Source organism: Stegodyphus dumicola, chromosome 11 (genome assembly GCF_044657685.1).
Source record: "Stegodyphus dumicola isolate Sdum_Otavi_A_Nest chromosome 11, ASM4465768v1".
Taxonomy (NCBI): Eukaryota; Metazoa; Arthropoda; class Arachnida; order Araneae; family Eresidae; genus Stegodyphus; species Stegodyphus dumicola.
Genome location: NC_140778.1, coordinates 20,852,543 through 20,878,232, shown reverse-complemented (window position 1 = coordinate 20,878,232; position 25,690 = coordinate 20,852,543). Strand labels below are relative to the sequence as shown.

General features: G+C 32.6%; 1 protein-coding gene across 1 annotated transcript; it reads left to right on the top strand.

The window, feature by feature from the left end:
* Positions 1-415: 415 nt before the first annotated feature.
* Positions 416-18,524, top strand: LOC118180488 (uncharacterized). The gene is made up of 2 exons (XM_085826568.1): positions 416-16,751; positions 17,016-18,524. The coding sequence occupies exon 1, from the start codon at positions 935-937 to the stop codon at positions 2,921-2,923; it is 1,989 nt and encodes a 662-aa protein (XP_085682694.1). The 5' UTR covers positions 416-934; the 3' UTR covers positions 2,924-16,751; positions 17,016-18,524.
* The last annotated feature ends 7,166 nt before the right edge of the window (positions 18,525-25,690 follow it).

Sequence of the window (25,690 nt, the reverse complement as noted above, 5' to 3'; positions counted from 1 at the left end):
TGCATAATGAATAAAGACAAAAAATTCTTAATAAGTCATTCTTTATTTCCATCAAAACAGTATCACTCTTCCGAGATCAGCTTTCGTTTGTCTACAATAGAGCTACTACAGACACTCTACAATAGAGCCCTTTATAGTAGCCTTAGTCTACAAGCAAAACATTCCAAACACTCAGCACGCATCCTGACGTCACAAACAGCAGCGCCTCGCGCCGGTTCAGTTCATTTCACAACAAATGCTAACACTACCACACAAAAGTAGATTTATAATTAAAAAAATCTCTCGCAGAACATTATAAACCTACCATTTTAACTCAGTTAAAATATAATTTAAGTTTTCTCTAAATTTGAATCTATAGCATACTTATAACTTGTTTTTAAGAAGAGGCGTAACCAATATTACGTCATAAAAAGGCGTGTCCAAGAATAAGAGAAGTAAACACAGCATCGACTGATGCAGCCTTTTGAGCGAAAAATCGTGATTCCGTGTAATGTAACAAATTGATTTTTTACTGAAGTGTGCCTGGAAATGAATCCAAGAAATAAATAATTGTGTGAAATAAATAGCCAATGAAAATAATTGTGCAATTTAAAGAAGTTATTTGGGGTGGAATTCAGTTAACTATCCTGTTTTGCATCCATGCAGAGCAAAAACATGTAACAAGTTTGTAGTTCTTATTATCAGAAAGGACCTTCGTGTCTAGGTGTATGCAACCTATCTTTTGAAAGCAAAAGTATGTAATAATAGCTTATGGATACCCATATAGATAAGAAATTTCATATCTGTGAGGAATGTAATCAGTCATTCAAGCAAAAGTTTAAACAAGTATATGCTTATTCACACAGGAGAGAAGCAACGAGGTGTGAAGTATCTATTCATTTAAATCAATCAAAAATCATTTAAAGTCATTTAAGCAAAAAGCTCATTAAAATATATGCTTATTCACCTAGGAAATAAATCTTACATGTGTAAAATATATAAGAAATCATTTGATCAAAAAACTCATTTAAATATGCATATTCACACAGGAGAGAAACCTCACATGTGTGAAGTATGCAAGAAAACATTTAGTATAAAGGCGAATTTAAACATGCATATGCGTATTCACACAGGAGAGGAGCCTTATATGTGTGAAGTATGTAAGAAATCATTTAATCAAAAAGTTAATTTAAACATGCATATGCGTACTCACACAGGTGAGAAACCTTATATGTGTGAAGTATGTAAAAAGACGTTTAGCAAAAAGGATAGTTTAAATAAGCATATGCGTATTCACACAGGTGAGAAACCTTATATGTGTGAAGTATGTAAGAAATCCTTTAATCAAAAACCTAATTTAAACATGCATATGTGTATTCACACAGGAAAGAAATCTCACATTTGTGAAGTATGTAAGAAGACTTTTAGTGCAAACGGCAGTTTAAATAGGCATATGCTTATTCACACAGGTGAAGAACCTTATATATGTGAAGTATGTAAGAAACCATTCAATCGAAAATCTTATTTAAACATACATATGCGTATTCACAAAGGAGAGAAACCTTATATGTGTGAAGTATGTAAGAAGACCTTTAGTGAAAAAGGCAGTTTAAATAAGCATATGCTTATTCACACAGGTGAGAGACCTTATATGTGTGAAGTATGTAAAAAGACATTTAATAAAAAGGATAGTTTAAATAAGCATATGCATATTCACACAGGAGAGAAACCTTATATGTGTGAAGTATGTAAGAAGACGTTTAGAGTAAAGAGTAATTTAAACACGCATATGCTTATTCACACAAATGAGAAACCTTATATGTGTGAAGTGTGTAAGACATCATTTAATCAAAGAGGTAATTTAAGCATGCATATGCATATTCACACAGGAGGGAAACCTTATATGTCTGAAGCATGTAAGAAGATATTTAGTGAAAAAGCTAGTTTAAATACGCATATGCTTATTCACACAGATGAGAAACCTTATATGTGTGAAGTGTGTAAGAAATCATTTAATCGAAAACCTAATTTAAACATGCATATGCGTATTCACACAGGAGAGAAACCCTATATGTGTGAAGTATGTAAGAAGACATTTAGTGTAAAGAGTAATTTAAAGAAGCATATGCTTATTCACACAGGTGAGAAACCTTATATGTGTGAAGTGTGTAAGAAGACATTTAGTGAATGGGGTAGTTTAAATAAGCATAAGCATATTCACACAGGTGAGAAACCTTATATGTGTGAAGTATGTAAGAAATCATTTAATCAAAAACCTAATTTAAACATGCATATGCGTATTCACACAGGAGAGAAACCTTATATGTGTGAAGTATGTAAGAAGACATTTAGTGTAAAGAGTAATTTAAAGAAGCATATGCTTATTCACACAGGTGAGAAACCTTATATGTGTGAAGTGTGTAAGAAGACATTTAGTGAATGGGGTAGTTTAAATAATCATATGCTTATTCACACAGGAGTGAAATCTTATATGTGTGAAGTATGTAAGAAATCATTTAATCGAAAAGATCATTTAAACGTGCATATGCGTACTCACACAGGAGAGAAACCTTATATGTGTGAAGTATGTAAAAAGACATTTAGTAAAAAGGATAGTTTAAATAAGCATAAGCATATTCACACAGGTGAGAAACCTTATATGTGTGAAGTATGTAAGAAATCATTTAATCAAAAACCTAATTTAAACAAGCATATGTGTATTCACACAGGAAAGAAACCTTACATTTGTGAAGTATGTAAGAAGTCATTTAATCAAAAAGCTAATTTAAACAGCCATATATGTATGCACACAGGAGAGAAACCTTATATGTGTGAAGTATGTAAAAAGACGTTTAGTAAAAAGGATATTTTAAATAAGCACATGCATATTCACACAGGTGAGAAACCTTATACAGTCAAAAGTAGTAAATTCGGACACCCATAATCGGGAATGATCTATAATCCGGACCTCAAAGCTACAAACTTTCTGCGCCTGCGTTGCGTTCATGCACGCGCACAGGCGTTTACGAGTGCGCGTAAGACTTTTACGGCTGCGAATATGTTTGTGCGCATGTGCGTGTAATGTGTAACGGAGGTAAGCTAAAATTATCTAATTCAGTTAATGTTGCAGATTGCGTTGTTCCTTAATCTACGAATTGGATCCGGCTTATTATTTTTTGCAAACTGTTAGAGCAATTTCATAAAAGTAAGCTTGAACTTTCGATTATGTTAAATAGAATTTCCGATATATATTTAGTAATATGTAATTTGTATCTACAAAGCGAAAGTATGTTTTGAAATCCGAAATCTGTTTATCAATTTCACGCCGCGGATTGGAAGTTGATCTGTCAGCACTATCCTTATCTTCAGGGCAGATGTTTTTATTTTATTTGGCTTATAATTCCTTACTAAGTGTAGTATTTCATCTCGATGTACTCCGTCTTTGATATGATTTAAATCAAGTTCCTCGTCATTATAATTCGCTTCCGATAGTGAAGAAAGAGACCCAGAGGTTATTGAAAACGAAAACATTTCGATTGACAAATTAGTCGGTATTCTCAACACAGCAATTATAGGACTTGAACAGCGGAACTTTGTAACTAAACAAGAAATTATGTCTGTTTAATAGAATTAAAGAGAAAGTATTATCACATGAAACGAAGCATCTTACATTGAAAGAAATGTTTAATAAAGTAAACAAATAAATATTAAGTTTTTTCTTTTTGTAAATTTTGATACCCTTTAGATCATAATTGTTCTTTATTTCATAAATTACGGTTTCATATTTTTAATTTTGTAATTTCTGCATGCTATCTTACCAGATTTATACTGATGATCAATAATCCGGAATCGCCGAAGTCCCGATGAGTCCAGATTAACGACTTTTGACTGTATGTGTGAAGTATGTAAGAAATAATTTAATCAAAAACCTAATTTAAACATGCATATGCATATTCACACAGGAAAGAAACCTCACATTTGTGAAGTATGTAAGAAGTTATTTAATCAAAAAGCTCATTTAAACAGCCATATGTGTATGCACACAGGAGGGAAAATTTGTGTGTGTGGTACGTAAATATTCATTTGTTTTCATAAACGGGATTTAAATATGGATATAAACATAAGAGGAAAATGTTATGAGTTAACGTATGTAACAAGCCATTTAGTAGAGCGATAAGGAGAATGTATGTCTTATCTACACAGAAGAAATGCCACCAGTGTTTTGAACATATGTTAGAAACAACTTTTACTTACTTTTGCAGGAAACATTTGTTTGCGCAGCTAGAAAATCTCATTTGAGGTCATATCTAGATTTTGCTCACCTGTTGACTGATTTTAGGTACAGCAAAAGTCGGATAGGCAAATTGGAATAGCATAAAACATACTGGTGAACATGTAGAAGAAACGGAAATTTTCATTTGATGAAAATTAAGTGATGAACCATTTTATTAAGTGATGAACCATTATCATTTAATTAAAATATCACTAAACCATGTACACGCAGACTTATTTTTACTTAAAAAAACATCCCAGAATTGCACAATAATGGCATTTCGCACACCCTTCACTATATCCATGTACACTGCTTTTTTCTCATAAATTAGAAAAATTTCACGAAAATACATGACAATTTTCTCAATCTTTAAACCCGGTAAAAAGAACATATATGAAATTACCTGATCGTGAAAAAGTAATTAACATTTCCACATATAAAATAAATAAAATATCCAAAATCCTCTAAATCATCTATTACATCATACACGTCACCAACGAATTCATACCACAACCATTATAAATACTTATTGTCAGATATTTAAATTATTTCCATGCACATTTACTTCAACTGAAACGTATACCAAATTCCTACAAACATAAAATTCACAAAATAACTATCATTTAATTAAAATATAATTAAATTCAAAAACACTACTTAAAATATAAATGAGCACATACATTAAATTAATACATACATAAATACCCATTTCGAATTCACTTTAGTTACGGCCATGGGATCCAAAAATTCACGAACACTGTTTCACACAACACAGAATAAAGCCAAATACAAAATTTCCAGATTTTTTCCCGATTTCCCCCCTTTTCCGATTAAAGAACCGTAATTCGTCCATTAATATCACATGACATATCCCATGATCTCTCATTTCCCTCACACAAAATAATGCGTAATCGGAACTGAGTACTGCGTACATTATTACCAAATGGCCAGGTAGTAACCTTTATCGCCTCCAAAATTTTGCCAAACTACCAGTTACCATATTGTAAAGATCAACCAATTTATTAATTAAATATAATTATTTAACATATGTGGCAATAAATATCTCAGGAATTTTTTAAAAAAGTGTATTAATTTTTTAATAAAAATTGAAGTATACAATAATAAAGTAAAAGAAAAATATGTACTTACATTTTTTTTAAGCATTTTACCTTACGTATATTGATAAGTACCAGAAAAAAAAAAACTATCTTCATCTGTTATCCCCATATCTCGCACTTCATTAAAGAAGCAATTAGCGAGGTTTCCTCAAAAAATTTTATGTAAATTTCCTCTGACCCTTGTAACAATAAATAAATCTTTGATTAGGAAATCCAAGTTGGCCAAAATAAGGTCTCAAACGACAATTTTTTTATGCCGATAACAATAATTCTTAGTAATTACCAATAACAACATTTATCTTCAAAACGGAGACATCCATTCGCTTTGAAATCTGAGGAATTTGAAGGGATGAATAATAAAATTTTAAAATGGCGTGGTAATGCACAAATATTCAGTAACCAAACAGGAAGCTGATTACATCATGCCTAGAATTAAAATTATTTAAATAATCATTCATAATAAAATCATATTTAAAAATGCAAAATTAACAGCCATAAATATTTAATATTTAATAGAGATAAATAATGTTTGAAACATTAGATTAAATTTATAGATATTAAAACCAATTACTTTTAAAACTTTGTGACGTCATTCATTACATCATTCACAACATAAAATTCCATAAAATATAAACAATAAAATTTTTATTTAAAGTAAAAATACAAAATTAAATTCATTATTATTATTTAGAAGTCATAAATAATATTTAAAACACGGAATTTATGCATAATAAAATGTATTATTTTTTAAATTAAATCACAACAAAGTTTTGGTTACCATAAATAACTTGTTTAGCAATGGGTTTATCATAAGTCGTATCATTCGCCAAAAAAGCACCAAAATCCGTGCAACCGTCTACCAAAGTAGCACCCAAATTTGTCGGTGCAGTGTTCCATAGCAATGTTAGAAAGACGAAATAAAATGTCTGACATTTTCAGTCAAATCCTGGCCGTACTAAGTTGAACAATCTCAAGTTTGTAGTGCATATACGAAGGAATTTGGGAAACATCATTTCTCTGAAGGTAAGAAATATATGCATAATAGATATTTATTTTGAAAACTTTCATATTTTTTTCATGTATAAGTGAATGAAAGTTAAAATAATTCATTTGTATTTTCTGCTGTCATATTATAAGATGAATTTTTTTTTCTATTTTGGAAACTTAGGAATGTTTTGGCTCTGAAAAATAAAATAACAAGTACTATAAAGCACATATTTTTAAAAAATAAACAAGTTAAGGGGAAAGTGCAGAATCACAAACTGCATCGCACGTTTCTCAAAATTGCCAACTTGAAAATAACAAGTCGGAGAATTGCACAAACTCGGTATCCATGTACACATTGACTTTTTTTCACTTAAAAAAACTTCAGAGAATTACACAAACTTGGCATTCCGTACTCCCTTAATTTTCTCCATGTACACATCCATATGCGGCATATGAGTGGGTGATGCACTTTACCATAAGTTAATAAATGCCATACTTGGTAGCTTTTTAGCTAGGTCTTTTGGAAAGTACGGAAGTTTCGTAAGTACTGAGCAAAATGGGCTTAAGTGCAGAATCACGTACTTATTTGTTTGCCACTTTTTACAAGACTTAGAAGAATTGGATTTTTGTCAATTTTCTTTGACCTTTTTAAGTGAAAATAGGTCGATGTATACATGGATAAAGTCAAGCGTGTGCACAATGCCATTTTTGTGCAATTCTGGATTTTTTTTTAAGTGAAAATAGGTCGACGTGTACATGGATACCGAGTATGTGCAATTCTTAAAAACATGCCAAGCAGTGGGTGATTCTGCACTTTCTCCCAAAAATGTTCTTATAATTATTTTAAGATTAGTTTCATTTCTCTTCTTTAATATTTTTTCATGATAGCTATATCCTGTATAATTGTTTCTTTATATTTAAATGTGTATCAGTTTTTTTTCTGTAAAATTCAGTTTACACTTTTCTGGTTTCTTTTTTTGGAACAGCTTCAGTAAAGCCCATCTTCACTGTTTTACGAAATTCTTTTTGGTACCAAAGTGTTGTTTTGAAAAATGGTTACCATCGAGATTGTTGACGAAACTCGTTTTTCAAAAATGGCGGTTATCTTGATTTTGCCAGAAATCGTGGATAATAGAAATAAATTTACGACTATTTTACACGATTTTTAAAAGAAAAAATATTAAGAAATGATTAATGAAAATGATTAAATATGTAATTTTAAAAACAATGGCAGAAAATCTCACCTTTGCTTGGCTTTCCCAAATGTAAGATATCATGCAAAGATATCTTACATTTTTCACAACAAGTTTTACCCTTCAATAATCCACAATTCGTCAAAAATCCTCTAAAATGTTCATACTCTCTTGTTAATTCATGCATAAAATATCTGTTTGGAATGCCTGGCTTTCCCAAACTTTTACACTTGTTTGAAAACTCCCACCTTAAATTTTCCTTTAAAATCTTTTGATGCTTAAAATTACAATATCACTAACAGCAGGTAGAGCAGTCCATAACTAAATGCAAAAATCTTATCTTCCAAACAGTATTCTCCACAATATCTGAGTGTTAAACAGCCGCCGAAAATAGTGTTACGAATTTAGTGTTTAGGTTAATTTTAGTAGAATTCTAATTAAAAAATGTTGTATTCCCCCGTGCAATGCAGCACGAGACAAATTTTAAGAGGTGCTATGCCGGAAAAGTAAAAATACAGAGGCATGTGCATTTAACTATAAGTAAATGGATATCTTGGTAATTTGTATTGATATTGAATAACTGTAATTGACCACTATGTTAGCTGTAACGGGTAGAATATACTTTAAGGTACCCCTTGTATTCTGGCGAAGTTGTCGTTTGAATTATCGCCAAGTTGTTTAATTAATGGTAGCCTGAGTAGTTCAATGGTATGGAAGACCTATTGTGACGTAATCGGGTGCATGATTATGGGAAATTTTGATTCATGGGATGTGTTGTTAGCGTTTTTGTGGTGTATGTTAGTTTGATTCTTTAGACGGTAGTATGGCCGAGTGTAAAAGATTAATTTGAAGTTTTTGTATGATTTGGAGCGAAAGGGGAAAAGAGCTTTAATTGACTGGTGTATAAATGAAGGTTTACTTAGTAGCCATTATAAGTGTCCTGTATGTAGGAAGGATATGCGTCTAGTCGAACGTAAAACCCGTTTAGATGGATTTGAATGGGTTTGTAGGAAGAAAGGTTCAGATGGTCACTATGTGAAATGTTCGATCAGAAAGGGTGTCACTATGTGAAACGTTCGATCAGAAAGGGTGTCACTATGTGAAACGTTCGATCAGAAAGGGTACCTGGTTTGAAAAAAGGGTACTTTTCCATTTTGCTGGCACAAACGATAAAGTCGCCAATAATGGTACAACTGATGCCAAACAGAATATCTTCGCTGGTAATCTTTTACCATTCATTTTCAAAACAAGTCGCAGCCATTTCTTATCAGATTGATTGTTTCTTTCAATACTGGCATACAATTACATAGAAATTTTACAAGATACTTAAATTTTATGCCGTAAGACCATTCGCGGCAATTAATTATAATTAGGATGCAATCAAACCACTCACCCGAAGGCGAAAATATAGAAAAGGAAAAATCAAGATTTAAATTCATTAAATCTAATGAGAATGCACTAATGAAGTAAAGTACTGCGGTGTTACATAATTTCTGAGTAAGCTATTCGTACGAATTGAAATAATTCTTGCATTTAAACTTGTATTCCATGAGATTTAATTTAAGATTTAACTTGAAATTAATGTAGCTAATTACCGAGAGAATTAGATTTTTATAGCGTAGATCACTTGGGGTTACATGATACGAACCGGCGAATCAGTATGTTGAACCATAAAAGCATAGTACATTCTTATTGTCTTTTTACAAATTTGCCTTTATTTATCGGCTTTTTTAAAAGTTTTAAACCATATTAAAATGTTTGTCTTCAAAATAAAAAGTTCTTAGAACTAACATTTCTTAAAAATTTTTATGTGTATGCTGTCGCCAACAAAGTGTGCTTGGCGAGATTTGCACCGGCGAAACAGAAAAGTACCGAAAAAAGTCATTTGAGTATGATTGATATTTTAATTTTTACGTGGCTCTGGGTGTACGAAATGAACTGGAATATCATTAAGACGGAATTGAATATTAACAATAATAACACGGTAACGGATTAGAAAAATTTTTGTAGAGATGTATGCATGGATATTTGTCTTCAGATAGGTGAAAAGATTGGGGGTGCGGGAATTATTGTTGAAAGAGATGAAAGTAAATTTGGAAAGCGAAAGTATAATAGAGTTAAAAGAGTGGTGGGAAAGTGGGTGTTTGGTGGAATAGAAAGAGGGACGGGAAGGTGTTTTTTTTTTTTTTTTTTGAAGTAGTTGAGGATAGAACGAAAGAAACTTTATTGGATGTAATCGAAAGAAATATTTTGCCAGGTACAACTATTATATCTGACTGTTGAAAATCCTATAATTGTCTTTCTGATCATGGATTCGTTCACCTTTCTGTAAATCATGCAATCACATTTAAAGATCCAGAAACGGGAGCTCATATTAATAATATTGAAGGCATGTGAGGTGTGGTGAAGAGAGATTTTGGAAAAAAGTGTCATCGACAGTCGAGAACTACGCAGGATATTTTTTACTCGTATTTTGCGAATTTATGTGGCGACGTCGATATACAGATTCGAGTTCAGATAATTTTTGGACGTTTTTGGATGCTGTTAAGGAGTTTTGTGTGCCACAGACTGAAGACGAAGGAACTTCTAAATAGGGTAAGTGAATGTTTGCTTTTGGTAGTGCTTAAATGTATAACATGTTTTTCCTTTTTTATGTTATTTTATTGTTTGGTATAAAATGTATTTTATTGAGATTATGTATTTTTTGTTTGCCTATATTGTAGAATTTGGTGCTCGTTTGACTTTTTAAATGAAAATATATCGATGTGTACATGGACAAAGTAAAGGGAGTGTGCAATGCAAGTTTGTGCAATTCTGGAATTTTTTTTAAGTGAAAATAGGTTTATGTGTACATGGATAAAGTTAAAAGAGTGTGCAATGCCATTTTTGTGCAATTCGGAGATTTTTTTTAAAGTGAAAATAGGTTGAAGTGTACATGGATAAAGTCGAAGGAGTGCGCAATGCCATTTTTGTGCAATTCGGGGATTTTAAGTGAAAATAAGTCGATGTGTACATGGATACCGAGTTTGTGCAATTGTTTGTCTTGTTATTTTGGTTTTGTGTAGCGGCTGTTTTTGGCACAAAAATAATGAGTCAAAGAATTGCACAAAATCGGTATCCATGTACCGCCAAGTTTTGCCAAGGGGTACCCTATACTATACTTTTACCGCTGTAACCGTAATTCCATCCTCTTTAGAAATCATAAATTTATGGTTGTTTCCATTGCATTTGCTGTATAGACTGGGTTACCACATGCTCGTAAACCGGTGTGGATTGCCACATCGTATCATTTATCGCCATTCTTGGTGATATTTTTTGTTTAAAATTCTGGGTGGGCTAGAATAAAGCTGTTCCCTTTTTTTTTTTTGGTAAAACTAGTTCTTAGGGGCCAATTTGGCACGTTTTCAAAATGTCACCAATTCTTCAAATGGATTATTTTTGTACTTTTCAGAGAATCTCCATATGAGATGGTTGTGATTTTGAATGAATCCTGTAAACATTCATTCAGAATCATATCTAAAACATAAGTTCGAGTATTTTCATAGGATCGACAATGTTAAGACTTCATAATGTCAGAAATAGTTTTATGATGGTTGCAAAAGGGTGTAAAACGTTTTATAATAAAATTTAAGAAATTGTATTAAGCAGTAAATGAGCAATAAGTAATGGGAAAATATCGATTCATATATAAGCTAAAACTTTTAGGAAATGCAGAAGAAAAACGAAGATAAAATTCAAATTTTCGATAGATTAAAACATGCATGAGCCATAAAATAGTAAAAAACAAAAAGTGGTATAACGGTTTTAACTACGTAATTTATATTTGGTAAAAGTATATTTTAAGGTAACCCTTGGCGAAACTTGCCGATTTTTGGCTGTACATGGATACCAAGTTTGTGCAGTTCTTTGGCTTGTTATTTTAGCTTGTGTAGCGGCGATTTTCAGGCCAAAAATCGCCACTACATAAAGCCAAAATAACAAGACAAGGAATTCCACAAACTCGGTATCCATGTACATATCGACCTATTTTTACTTAAAAAAAGGTACAGAATTGCACATAAATGGCATTGCGCACTCCGTTGACTTTATCCATGTACATATCAACCTATTTTCACTTAAAAGAACATCAGAGAATTGCACAAACTTGACTTTGTCCATGTACACATCAAACTATATTCACTTAAAAATTCAAAGGAGCAGCCAACAAAAAATATATAATCTGAATAAACTACATTTTAAATCAAACAATGAAATTATATAAAAAAGAAAATTCATCTTAGCACTACACGAAGGAAATTCAGTCAAACAAAATGTCTTAACAGCATCCAAACACTTCCTAAAATATCTGAACTAGAGTCTGTATACTGGTGTCGCCACATAAATTCACAAAATTAAAAGAAAAAATATCCTCTATTCGAAAATATCCGATTTTCAACCATACGCATTTCCTTCCTCCAAACATGACAATAAAGACTACTAAGTAAACCTTCATTTACACACCAGCCAATTAATGCTTTTCCCCTTTTGTTGTGGTGTGGTGTATTTAATTATGGCAAAGCTCACTAGGGCTATCTGCCTAAGGGAAGGGATGCCTTCATAGAGGATTTTCTAAGGGAAACTGACTCGTATACACGTTACCAATGGAGAAAACCACAAAAACGCCCATACAGCCAGTCCGTTCGCGGGATTCGAACTTCCTCCCCTTTCGTTGAAAACCGTACAGAAACTTCAAATTAATATTACCATATTCAGCCAATTTACCGGGTAACCGACAAAATAATAATGGACTTATCCAACACACACAAGCCCTTAAAATCCGACACACACTTTCCAAATTCTTTTCCATGATTCAAATTCACCAGAACCAATTACGTCACAATAGGGTTTTCATAGCATTCAACTACTCAGGTTGTCATAAATGAAATAACATCTTGGCAGTAAATGAAACTACAACTTCGTGATAATACAAGGGTACCTTAAAGTCTACTCTAACCTTATATTTTTACAGTAAGTTTTAATGGTACTTATGGAAAGTCCCGTCGACCATTTTTACGTATTAAAGAAGATATGCCAAGCTACGTGACCCCATAAATATGCTAGTTCAAAGATCAGACTCTCAGGTATTCGTCCCTCGGAAAACCAAGAGCCCTTTCTCCCATTCCTTTTGCATCGTAATTTTGCAAGCAATTCCGCAAAGGATCCTTTAAATGTAAACATGCTAAAAATGGCGATAATAGTTCAAGCCTGGTAACCCAGTGAATTCGGTAGTCTGAGGTACCAACTTAGTTCTACAAGCACTTAAGAGATTGTGTTCTCATCTGTTCCGGGCTCCATTTTGCTGCTGGTTAGTGGTGCATCATTACCGGGTGAGTTGGTGAAAATGTGGCGGGGGTGAATAATTGATAATACGGCCGTTTAGAATAGTATGGCTGTGTTCTTATGTAATTCTTAAAATACTTTAAACATGCTGAACCATAGGGTGGACTCTTAAAACATTATGATTAATGTCGGCTGCAATAATATACAATTTAAATAATTAATTTTTTATTTTTATTACTGTTATTTTTATCTGAAATAATAAAAATTAAAATCAGTTTTCATGCTTCAAAATTTCATATACAGTGAAACCTCGTTACAACAATATTTTAGGGACTAAATAAATATATTGTTGTAGAGAGGCATATTGTTATATCGAGGGCCCACATATTTTGAGCATTTAATAAGAGTTTTTTTTATTATTATTATTAGTTTAAGGTGCATAACATACTACTTTTAAGTCTATATTTAGAAGAAATTAATTTGTAAAATACTAATAATAGTGGTTTAAATACTAAAAAAAATAAATAAATAAGATAAATTCAGAAAATAAGCACAGAAATACTCACATACCTGAAAACACTTTTTATTGAAAATAATCCAATATTTTTGTTTGTTTATTGATTTTTTTTCACTGTTAAGTTCACCAATACTGTATGCATTGAATCTAGTGCACGAAAATGTTCTTCATTTGTCGACGGAAGAAAATGTTGAAAAAAATGTCCGTAGAGAATTCACAGATTGAAGAGCTTCCTGGGATGACAATAAGGACTGCGATGGACCTGTATTATCATCATCATCAATATCATTATCATCTTCATCATTGTTTCCTATCTCATCAGTAATTTCAGAGAGAATATCTTCATCAGTAACTCCTGCGAAAACCATAAGATCATCATCTGCTGTTAAATAGTCTTCTATACTAATTCCAAACTTTTTACCGCTTGTTTCCTCAAGTTGGGATACGGATTTTTTGATGTGCAAAACACATTCTTCATCATCTGAGAGATCATTGTCTATGGAATTTTCATCATTATCAGATTTCTTATCTTCCATAACACAAAGACCGGCCTTTTTCCAGCAATTCCGAATGGTTCCCACCAACTTCCAGCAATATTGTCACACGCTTCCTTGACATTTACAGCTTTGAAAGGGTCTTCTACTTTATTTTCAAAGTTTACAAGTATGGAGTCCACCAACTGTTTTCTGTAATATCCTTTGAAGCACTTAATTATGCCCATATCAAGAGACTGTAAAATTGAAGTGCAATTGGCAGGGAAAAAAGCGATTTCGATATTTTGTAGCTTTGCAAATGACGTGTGAGCACCGCAGTTATCTATCAACAAAGCGATTTTTTTCTTTCTCTTCTTCATTTCATTGTCTAACTTCTGTAACCATTCGGAAAAAATTTAGACGTCATCCAAGCTTTCTTATTTGCTTTATACTCCACGGGAAGACTTTTCACGTTCTTAAAGCACCTTGGCTTCAATGATTTACCAATGACGAGAGGTTGTATTCTATGCGTTCCTGTGCTATTTGTACACAGAAGAACAGTCAGTCTCTGCTTTGATTTCTTCCCTCCATAACACTTTTCACCCTTGAATGCCAATGTTCGATCGGGTAGGAGTTGGAAAAACAGCCCAGCTTCATCTGCATTATAAATGTCTTCTAAAGCATACTTTTCTAAGATTTCTTTCATCTTGTTTTGCCGCCATTCATTTGCGTCGTTTATCGGGGCTGACATTTTCTCTCCGTGAATTTCTTGGAAAGTTATTCCATGACGATCTCGAAAACGCATTAACCAACCATTGCTAGCTTTTAAAGTTTCGTTCCCTAGCATTGCTGCAAATTTCCGTGCTTTTGCACATAATAAAGGTCCATTTATTGGGACATTTGTTGCTCTCATCTCTTGAAACCATTTTAAAACAACAGCATCAATGTTTTCATTTGTCGCAACTTTCAGTCGTTTTCGCTCTGGGTTAATTTCATTTGAAGTTACAGCATCTTCGATTTGCTTTCTCTTCTTTAGGAACGTTGCAACTGTAGATTACGATAATCCATGTTTCTTAGCCGCATCAATCTGCTTCATTCCCTCATCAATATCATTGATAACGTTCAGTTTTATCTCGAAAAGATAGTTGCTTTCGCCCTGCCATCTTAGGGAACAATATCGCGTGAAAGAAAGAAAAGTTTAAACCAAATGTTTCGCGTAGAACTCAAAATCGTTAAAGACTATAAAACAACCTTTGAACTCACTTTTCAGTACGTCACTTAACAACACCCCGCCTCCATCTCCCCCTGTTCCTCTAACAAAGGGCACTTGTTCTGTGACAAGGTGACCAGACAGGTCTAGATGTCCTTAAACCTTATCAGAATTCCAAAGCTTACTGGGAAATGAGACTAGGCATACATTTACATTTAACCCCCCTTCACCCACTCCAATTCCCAAAAGGGTGGTCTTCATCTGTTTTGAAATCTGAACAATAGCTATTTATTCAGGGATAAGTTGAATATCCACAATGAGTCTTAATAGACGGAAAAAATAACAAAAGAAAACGAAAAAAAAAAAAAAAAAAAAAAAGCATTTGAAAATCAAAATATTATAAAGGGAGAAAATAATACTGAAATTTAGATTGAAAAAATTGTTTTACAGAGGTTTATTGTTCTAGAGAATATAGCAATATTGAGGGGAGATTAACATTAGTTTATATGCAAAATCACCGGAACCACAAAACATTATTGTAGTAGAGGGAGTTATTGTTGTATCGGGTATCGTTGTAGCGAGAGTTTACTGTATTTTTAATGTATTTTAACAATTACTTTTCAGACTATGCTAGGTGTTTATATACAATAAGTGATTAGAATGAAATAAAAAGTATTACAGTCAAGTCTTTAATCCGGACTCGTCGGGACTTCGGCGATTCCAGATTATCGGTTTTTCCGGATTATAGATAATCAGTTTAAATCTGGTAAGATGGCATGCAGAAATTATAAACTTAAAAATATGAAACTTTAATTTATGAAATAAAGAGCATTTATGATCTAAAGGGTATCAAAATTTACAAAAAAAAAAAAAAAAAAAAAAAAAAAAAAAAAAGCTTAATATTTAATTGTTTACTTTATTAAACATTTCTATCAATGCGCACATGCGTAAAGCTACGCATAGTCGAAATTAGAAAATTGCAACCAGAAAACTATTTGATGTGTATTCGTGATATTTATAATGACGAGGAAATTGATTTAAATTGTATCGGAGTACATCGAGATGAAACACTACATTTAGTATGGAATTATAAGCCGAATAAAATAAAAACATCTGCCCTGATGATGAGGATAGTGCTGACAGATCAACTTCCAGTTCATTGCGCGTCGCGACGTTTTCCCTCCTTCCGCAGAGCAGCGTGAAATTGACAAACTTGCATTACTGTGTGTGAAGAACTTTACAGCATGGAATTAAAATGATTATGTACAATGCATTTCAAATTTTTTAAAGAGAAATTCAAAAAGCAGATTTTCCGATTTTCGTGAAACTAAAATTTTTATCAGAATGTTATCCTCGCCATTTTCAGTAGATGTTGGAAGTGTTCCACTTTAACTTCAATTCGAATTTATAGATTTACAGTGTGACTCTGAAGTAAAATGCAAGTTTCTGGAAAATCCTATATTAATTGATTTTTATTCGAAGTGCATGACTGAAGACAAGTATCCAGGAATTCATAAACATGCACCCTTCATGTCTTCTATCTTTGGCAATACCTACATATGTGAACAGCTTTTTATGGATTGCAACAACAAGATTAAAACGGATACTGAAGCTTTAATCAAGAATAAGCAATGTCAAATTTCGCATTAAAACTAAAGTAACTACCATCTCCTGCTAGTAATGTAAGTTTTTCTTCTTTTTTTTACATTAAATGCATTTTGTAATATCGTTCTATGCAATCATCTGTATATACTTTTCCCCCCATAGTTAAAAAATGTTGCAAAACGTTTAAATTCGATTTCCATTTGACTTTTTGAACCCAATATATGTACAAATCTGTCACACTATCTCTTCGCTTAGAATCAATTGTAGTCTTGGAAAACAAACCTTCCTTTTTTACCTAAATTTCCTGACTACATTTCTTTTATTTTTTTTTTTTTTTACAGACATGTGGCCCGCGGATCTTTGTGAATTTATTGATGTGGCCCTCGGGCGTGAAAGGTTGAAGACCTCTACTATAGACCATAAAATTTCTAGGTTAGATTCTGAAAAAGGTGCTGTACTTGCATTACTGTAAACAATGGAAGAATATTCTGAAAATTCGCAGCATTCATCTTCATATGCTGACTGTGTTGGCACACCATTATTCTTTCATAATTTAGCCTGAACCAAAACAAGAAAGGATCCCACAAACCACATTATTGAGAAAAGTTGAACAATAAAAAGATGCAAGCACTATGATACGATAGTCAAATGATAAATCTTTGTAATAAGTGTCATGTACCTTTGTATAGCAAATGTTTCAGATATTTCGATGTTAATAAACATAATTTTTTCTTTTAATTAGACTCTAATATGTTTAAAAGAAAGGTATTTCTGTCCTATTTCTTCAAATGAAAGATAGTGTAGTCATTAATCGGTTAACATTTGAGATGAGAGGCGTGACTAATCAGACTTAAAAATTATCAGTGGTATTTTCTTTGTATGTCACACTTAGAAGCATGGCAAAATATTCATCATAGTAAACTATTTTGTATGCTACAATGGGCACTAACATCCTAATTTGTAAAGTGAAATATGAAGCTTTTCTGAAGCTAAAAATTGTGTTCCTTATACTTGGTATTAATAACATTCTGGAAAAGTATGAGGAGATACTCCTTCAGTATCAGTGATGGCTATATGTTAAAGATTATCAGGTTAAATATAAGGGGATTAAGTATTACTGCAACCATCCTGGGACAATCTGCCTTTTCTTTTAAATGAAATGGTAAAAGTTACTTATCTGCAGCCTTTTCAAAAGGACCAAAAATAATGCTATCTTATATGTATAATTATAAGGAAAGTGTCATTTTACATTATAAATCATATTTAAATAAATAATATGATGGGGTATATGAGTTTAGGTAATATAGTGTGATTTGACTTTAAATTAAAATAATGAAACAATTTTTTTTAATTACATTTGATTGAATGGAACTCAAGAGAGTTATTCGAAATGTTAATCATTAGTCTTTTATAAATGTTCTATATGTGTACCAACTTGGATAATTTCTTCACTTTAATTGTTGGCTTTACGTTGTGTCCAGTTTTAAAATTTCAAAAGAAATTCTTATTCTACTAACTTTTTATTCTAAAAGTAAGGTTGTTTTGTAATTCTAGATATTTTCTTATTTGTATTTACAGTTTGCAAGAAATAGCATTATGAGTATTAGTATAAAGAAGTGTTATGAAAATCAGCTGAAGAAGAACAGAAGTCATGCAACATGAAACATTTGAAGATTAAATTTAACAGATCCCCTTGCAAAGGCAGCATTTTTTAGTAAACTTCTGAGCTAAGTCTCTCTTGCATGCAAATGATTTATTGCATATAACATTTTCAAGTGATTTTTCATGGGAGTAAATAAGCACATGTATTGCTAAATGACCTTAGAATTTAAATAAACTGCTATATTTAACACATGTTTATGATTTCTCACCAGTGTGGGTAAAAATATGTTTGTTTCTAACAGAGATTTAACTGTGAATAACTAGTTACAAATATCACATTCATGTCATGTTTCATTGTTATACATGAGTATTTATCTCTTTAATGCACTTGTGTTTGCAGCTGATTTGCATATAACATTCTCATGATTTTTCATGAGAATAAATAAGCACATGTATTGCTAAATGACCTTTAAATTTAAATCAACTGCTATATTTAGCAGATGTTTATGATTTCTCACAACACAGATTTAACTGTGAATAACTAGTTACGAATATCACATGCATGTCATTTCTCATTGTTATGGATACGTATTTGTCCCTTTATACAACTTTTTCATTTGGTATCCCTCTAGTGTGATTAAGATGATTGTTTTAATGTGACTTTTGTGTATAAATGGCATGAGCACACGCTTGTTGTTTCTTAATGTGGAAGATTTTCTTAGCAGTATGTCCTTTAACATACTGTGATGTGCAGATAACTTATTGTATATACAGTCAAAAGTCGTTAATCCGGACTCATCGAGACTTCGGCGATTCCGGATTATCGATTTTTCCGGATTATAGATAATCAGTTTAAATCTCGTAAGATGGCATGCAGAAATTACAAAATTAAAAATATGAAACCGTAATTTATGAAATAAAGAACAATTATGATCTAAAGGGTATCAAAATTTACAAAAAGAAAAAGCTTAATATTTGTTTACTTTATTAAACATTTCTTTCAATGTAAGTTGCTTCGTTTCATGTGATAATACTTTATCTTTAATTCTATTAAACAGACATAATTTCTTGTTTAGTTACAAAGTTCCGCTGTTCAAGTCCTATAATTACTGTGTGGAGAATACCGACTAATTTGTCAATCGAAATGTTTTCGCTTTCAATAACCTCTGGGTCACTTTCTTCACTATCGGAAGCGAATTATAATGACAAGGAACTTGATTTAAATCATATCAAAGACGGAGTACATCAAGATGAAATACTACACTTAGTAAGGAATTATAAGCCAAATAAAATAAAAACATCTGCCCTGAAGATAAGGATAGTGCTGACAGATGAACTTCCAAGTCATTGCGCGCCGCGGCGTCCACCAATGTGATGTGGGGACCTGGGACAACTGCCCCGCATGCCCTTGCCTTAGTCAGGATCTGATGATTACATAACCTACAAAGCACATATTTGAGGACTATATTTGCCACCTATTTGAGACCCTACTGTCATACTTTGCTTTCTTCCTTGAAATTGGTATTATACTGCTAGCTGCTAAACTTGCTATACCATGACAGCGGCATGCAACAAATGTCAAATTTGCCTGAAGCAGGGACTTAGCTAGAGGGGGGCAAGGGGGGCATCTGTCCCCGGGCGCAGAATCCAAGGGGCGCCGAACTGATGCTACGACATTTTAGAATTAAATGTTTTCCATCCTTGACAAGCAGTAGGGGGCGCGAAATCTTTAGTTGTCCCTGGGCGCTGAAAACACTAGCTACGACTCTGGCCTGAACTACTACATGGTGGGATGTGTAAACAGTTAATGATCAGCATTCTAGTGCATGCACACAAAGCAGGTAAGAATAACATCTGCATTGTGTCTAAATGTAAAGCCACACCGGGATTTTCATTTAGAAATAGCAACTGAACATAGGTCGTTTGAATATTACACATATGAATATATTATAAGCAAGTCATATTACGCCTACGTATTATGAACGAAAAACTCCTACCAGCATCTGTCAGAATTCGACTGTTCCAGGAATGGAGGGTTTATCGGTCCACTAGCGCCCAGAGGACAGCCATATCGTCTTGGCTTTTGCGGGATTGTACAATCACTTCATGTGCCCTGAGTCAGGAATTTAGCTCCTCATGTTCAGGACGACAAGTGTCTGCACAGACCGCACTATGACGTCTGCAGCACCACGAACTATTAGGACTGCGACCGTTATTGCGATTTTCAATTGATGACGCAGCAGAGACCGTAGATTGACGTAGTAGAGAGGCGTACTTACCAGTAGATTGACGAACGACGATATTGGACCCAAGAGTGCCACCACATCCTCTTTTTAGAGGTTCTGCTTCAGTATCATGATGAAACTCGGTTCTGCGTCAGCCATCATGATGGAATTATCCATATATGAAGATGTAGAAATTTTAACGCCCAAAAGCAGAGTACTTTAACCATCAGCTGTGTGCATTTAAAAAATTATATGATCATCATAAAACACGCAAGAGGAATGAGAATACAGAAATGAAAATAGGATGGAAGCCTATGAGTCTACGCTTAGTCACCATGCATGATTGGTCTCAAATTGATTGAAGAGCATACTTCGGAACACAAACTACACTCTTTTGCAAAAAATCGAAGCACCACGAAGGAAGCGGTTGTTTTTGATGAAATTTAATATATGTATAACTCATACACAGATAATAAACTGATTAAAAGGTCAAGATTATAGTACCTGTTCATGGCTCACAATCACCCATTGAGTTTTCAAGTTAGTAGTTGGTCGAACCGCCTGTGGCGGCAATGCATGCTTGAATTCGTCGATGCAAGGAGTGGTAGAGGTTTCTAATGTCATCCTGCGACACATTCTGCCAAGCATTCATCAGTTGTCCCTCCAGATCTGCGATATTTTGTTGTGCACGAATCTGGCTGCCTACCATGCCATAAAGATTAAAATAGTTCGGACCTGGCAATAAGCCATACAGTATTGAATGCTGTGACACCAAGAATTATTTGAAATGAAATTATTAGCAAACACTCAGCCCGACTCGATAGTACCATTAAGAATCCCTACCGCGCCTGAGCGCGCACTGAACAGAAAGGTGGTTCCAGACACTCTCAAACACTACTCCTACATGTAACTATATTTAGTTTATTAAATGAAAACTTTAGTTATCTTCCCTTTTTCAAGTGTATTATGTAAATATATATATAGTATATTCAGAAACAGGTTGGAAACATATTCACATAGATATTAGATTTTTTTATTTATACATATACAGTATTCTTTATTAGTTCAAAATTGAACTTCACAATATCATCTTCTAAGAGACAGGTTCCCAAACTTTTCCATGTCTAGCAGTTCTAAAAAATTGTTATGTACTTGCAGGCCCTAACAAAGTTTCTAGGGAGGAAAAAGAAAAGTTATGTAATCAATTTTTAATAATAAACAAAAATGAAACATGGAACTAAAAAAATATTACAAAAGTTAATATTTGCATAAATTTTTGAAAACAATAATTAATAACTATTTCTGTTCCTGTGTATAGGATATATATTTTTTTTTCAAATTGTAGCACTTTATTGCTAATAGCATTTCTCATATCTGCTTGTGCATCCAAGCGATTTCTGAATTTTGTTTTGATTGACAAAAGAGCATTAAGTCATACTTCACAAAGAAGTCCTTCACATGAAGAAAGGCATCTTTTTCTTTTGTGATTGTTTTCATGTCTTCATAGAACAAGACATCTTCCATTATAGCAACACTATGCTGTAGCACCCAGACAGGATAGTAGTTAATGATGCTGCCTACCATACCAAAAGGTTCGAGTTCAAATCCCAAAGAAGGCATGGATGTTGTAATGTAAGAGTGTAATGGTTGTTTAGCAAGGAGCACTAAAAGCAGAAGGTGAGGCGAAATCCTTGAGAGGTAGGTGGTAGGAGACTTTTTGACCACATTCAGAGCATTCTTCTTCAAAATTCCATCCATAAGCTTAGTACTTAGCAAAGCCCAGCAATACTTAAAGTACCCACCTAGATATACAGGTGCTGGTTTTCCTTCAATCTGTCTGGTACTAAAACAAGCTTATTTTCGTTGCCCATCATTTATTATGAAGGGACAAACAAACATAAGCTTGATTTAGGCAATTCTGATTATAGATACTAAAATATACATTATGAATATAAACTCCTTAGAATTAAAAAAACAATAAAAAATCTGAAAATATTAGTTTGTATAATGTTTGAATATAATCAAATAGAATTTCAATAAATATCTATTTGATTATATTCAAACATTATACAAACTAATATTTTCAGATTTTTTACCATACAAGTGTTTACAAGAGAAGGATTTGGGAGACAATTACGAATTATTATTATTATTTTACAAATCTCTGGGATATTTTTACCAGTTTTGAAAATTATTTGAATGAAACAAATTTGAATTTACTTAAAAGACCTTAATACTCATTTCACACAGAGGAACTTTTTTTAAATTCGTGGAAATATTTCATTTACACAATAAGGAACAATTATGTTATACCATGTGGTGTGATGATAAAAAATGAAACAAACTTTTCGATAAAAGCTCAACCTCAATCACAGATTTTCTAGTTTCAACCAAGTTGGTTGAATTTTTTATTGCAATGAAAAAAGGCTGTATTTTCATATTTTAATCCTTTAACAGAGATTCTCACAGGTATATGCACTTTTTGCTTTATGTATTCTGACTCGGCATAAATTCAAACATTAAAATAAAAATATCACCAGAAACATATACAGTACAAAGTCTTTAATCCGGACCTTAAAGCTACAAACTTTCTGCGCATGCATAGCGTATAATACATTTATGCATGCGCATAATACGTTTACGCATGCACGTTTAATGTATAACGGACGGTATAAGCTAGGCTAAAATTATCTAAATATCTTTTTCAGTTAATGTTGCAGATAGCGTTGTTCCTTAATCTTCTAATTGGATCCGGCTTATTATTTTTTGCAGACTGTTAGAGCAATTTTATAAAAGTAAGCTTGAACTTTGGATTATGTCAAAAAGAATTTCCGATTCTGGAGCTGCCAAAGGATCTCCAAAGCGAAAGCATGTTTCGAGTCCATCAAACAAAAAGTGGAATTGCTGCAAAAAATTGATAAAGGCATATCCTTTGTTTCTCTAACCATTCCGAAATCTGTTTATCAATTTCACGCTGCTCTGCGGGAAGGGGGGGGGTCGGAATGAACTGGAAGTTGATCTGTCAGCACTATCCTTACCTTAAGGGCAGATGCTTTTATTTTATTTGGCTTATAATTCCTTACTAAATGTAGTATTTCATCTCGATGCACTCCGTCTTTGATATGATTTAAATCAAATTCCTCGTCATAAATATCACGAATACACATCAAATAGTTTTCTGGTTGCAATTTTCTAATTTCGACTATGCGTAATGTATGCTTTACGCATGCGCGCATTGAAAGAAATGTTTAATAAAGTAAACAAAAGAATAGTAAGCGTTTTTTGTAAATTTTGATACCCTTCAGATCATAATTGCTCTTTATTTCATAAATTATGGTTTCATATTTTTAATTTATAATTTCTGCATGCCATCTTACCAGATTTAAACTGATGATCTATAATCCGGAAAAACCGATAATCCGGAATCGCTGAAGTCCCGACGAGTCCGGATTAAAGACTTTTGACTGTATACAGAAATGCCACAAATTGAAGAGAAATTTAACCTGGACTCCTTTAATTTTAAACTTTTAAAAATAAATACAGATTTATCATATGAATACAGTGCATCAAAACAAAAATATATGTGGTACTCATTTTTTTGTTTGTTTGTTTGTTCTTTCTTCAAAAATCTCTTATGTGACCTGAATAATTTGAAAGAAAAAATGAAATTATGTCTGAACAATGGCAAGTTCTGTATTTTTAGTAGAAAGCCCACGGAATCCCTAAATATTAAAAATAAATATTTAGGATTAATAAATATTTTTAATATTTGAAAATTTGTTTTTCCCGAATTATATTACTATAACAACTAAATCCTTTCTGGCACTTCTCTTTTAGAAAGTTCTTAAATTTACTGTCAGAAAGAACTAAGGGTTATAAGAGAAAGCATGGATTTTCATTTTTCTAGAATGAAAATGTGAAATTATTTAATATTTTTATTTAATGTAATGACTGCAAAAATGTAGGCCTTAATTTTAAGAAAGTATACTGATCAAACACAGTTTTTTCAAAATGCTTTGATCATGTATAAAAAAATTTTTTTTTGTTTTTTTGTTTATTGAATATATTTATGCTAACCATAACACAATATAAACCTGTGAATTGCCAGTGTTATGAGCAAACAGGCATAGAAATCATAGAAACAATACAATGTCAAGAAATGGTTAAGATACTAACTACTAAATGATCCTCGTTTTTCTTTCTGCATAAAAAAAATTGCATCTCTTACTATCAGATCTTTGACAACTCAGGATACCAAAGATAATCATTACACAACCACCTGTAATTATAATGCCCTTGCTGGGCTTTTAAATGCTAATTAATAACATATTAATTAGACTATATTACATGATTTTTATATTTTAGTAATTTTAATTTGTAAGTATAATTTGAATTTTTTTTTTTAAAAATTCAAGAACGTTTTTCCATTTAAATTAATGGTAAATAGTTCTTTGATTTATACCATTTTGTTTATAAAAATGTTCATTGAAAGATTGCTTTCATTATGTATTAAAAAAATCTGATTTTAATTAAAATTTGAAAATTGTTCTGTAATTATATCAGCTTGACACTATTAATTAAAATAATTGCCATAATTTTTAAATTTTACATTTTAAGATAGTTGTTTCCTGTAAGTGCGTAGTGCATATTAATAGCACATAACCTAAAATAGCAACAATATGCCAAACGTATGGTGTATTAAAAACAAGTCTTATTTCTTGCAGGAGAGGTAGCACATAAAATTGTCATTTTGCCAATGTAATTAATATTTAAACGCTACAATTGTCAAATTGCTTAGCTGACACATTAGAAATAATTTTTCTTTTGCACTAAATGCTTCTATATTGTAAATCTTATATCGATTAACCCTTTCAGGAGGGGCATCCCATATACGCATTCCCTAAGAACGTCTCTTACAGCCGGGTGTCCCATCCACGCATCAGTAAAGATCGCATTCAGAGGACGGATGATGCGTATACGCATTTTAAGGTGGAATGTTCTTCTGAAGGCCACTAGATGGCATCCTGTGTCCATTACTTTTGAAATGAACACAGTTTAGGTTCCTGACCTTGAGTTTTATATATTCTGCTTGACTTTGGTATTTTATTCATCAGCTGTTCGAGAGTGGGGGGCGGAGGGAAAGAGAAAACAGATGTGGGCTCTTTAAATCGCTGTGTGCTGATGAAAAC

Excerpts from the sequence above, each read along its gene's own strand:
- LOC118180488 (XM_085826568.1), top strand. The coding sequence starts at position 935 with ATGCTTATTCACCTAGGAAATAAATCTTACATGTGTAAAATATATAAG.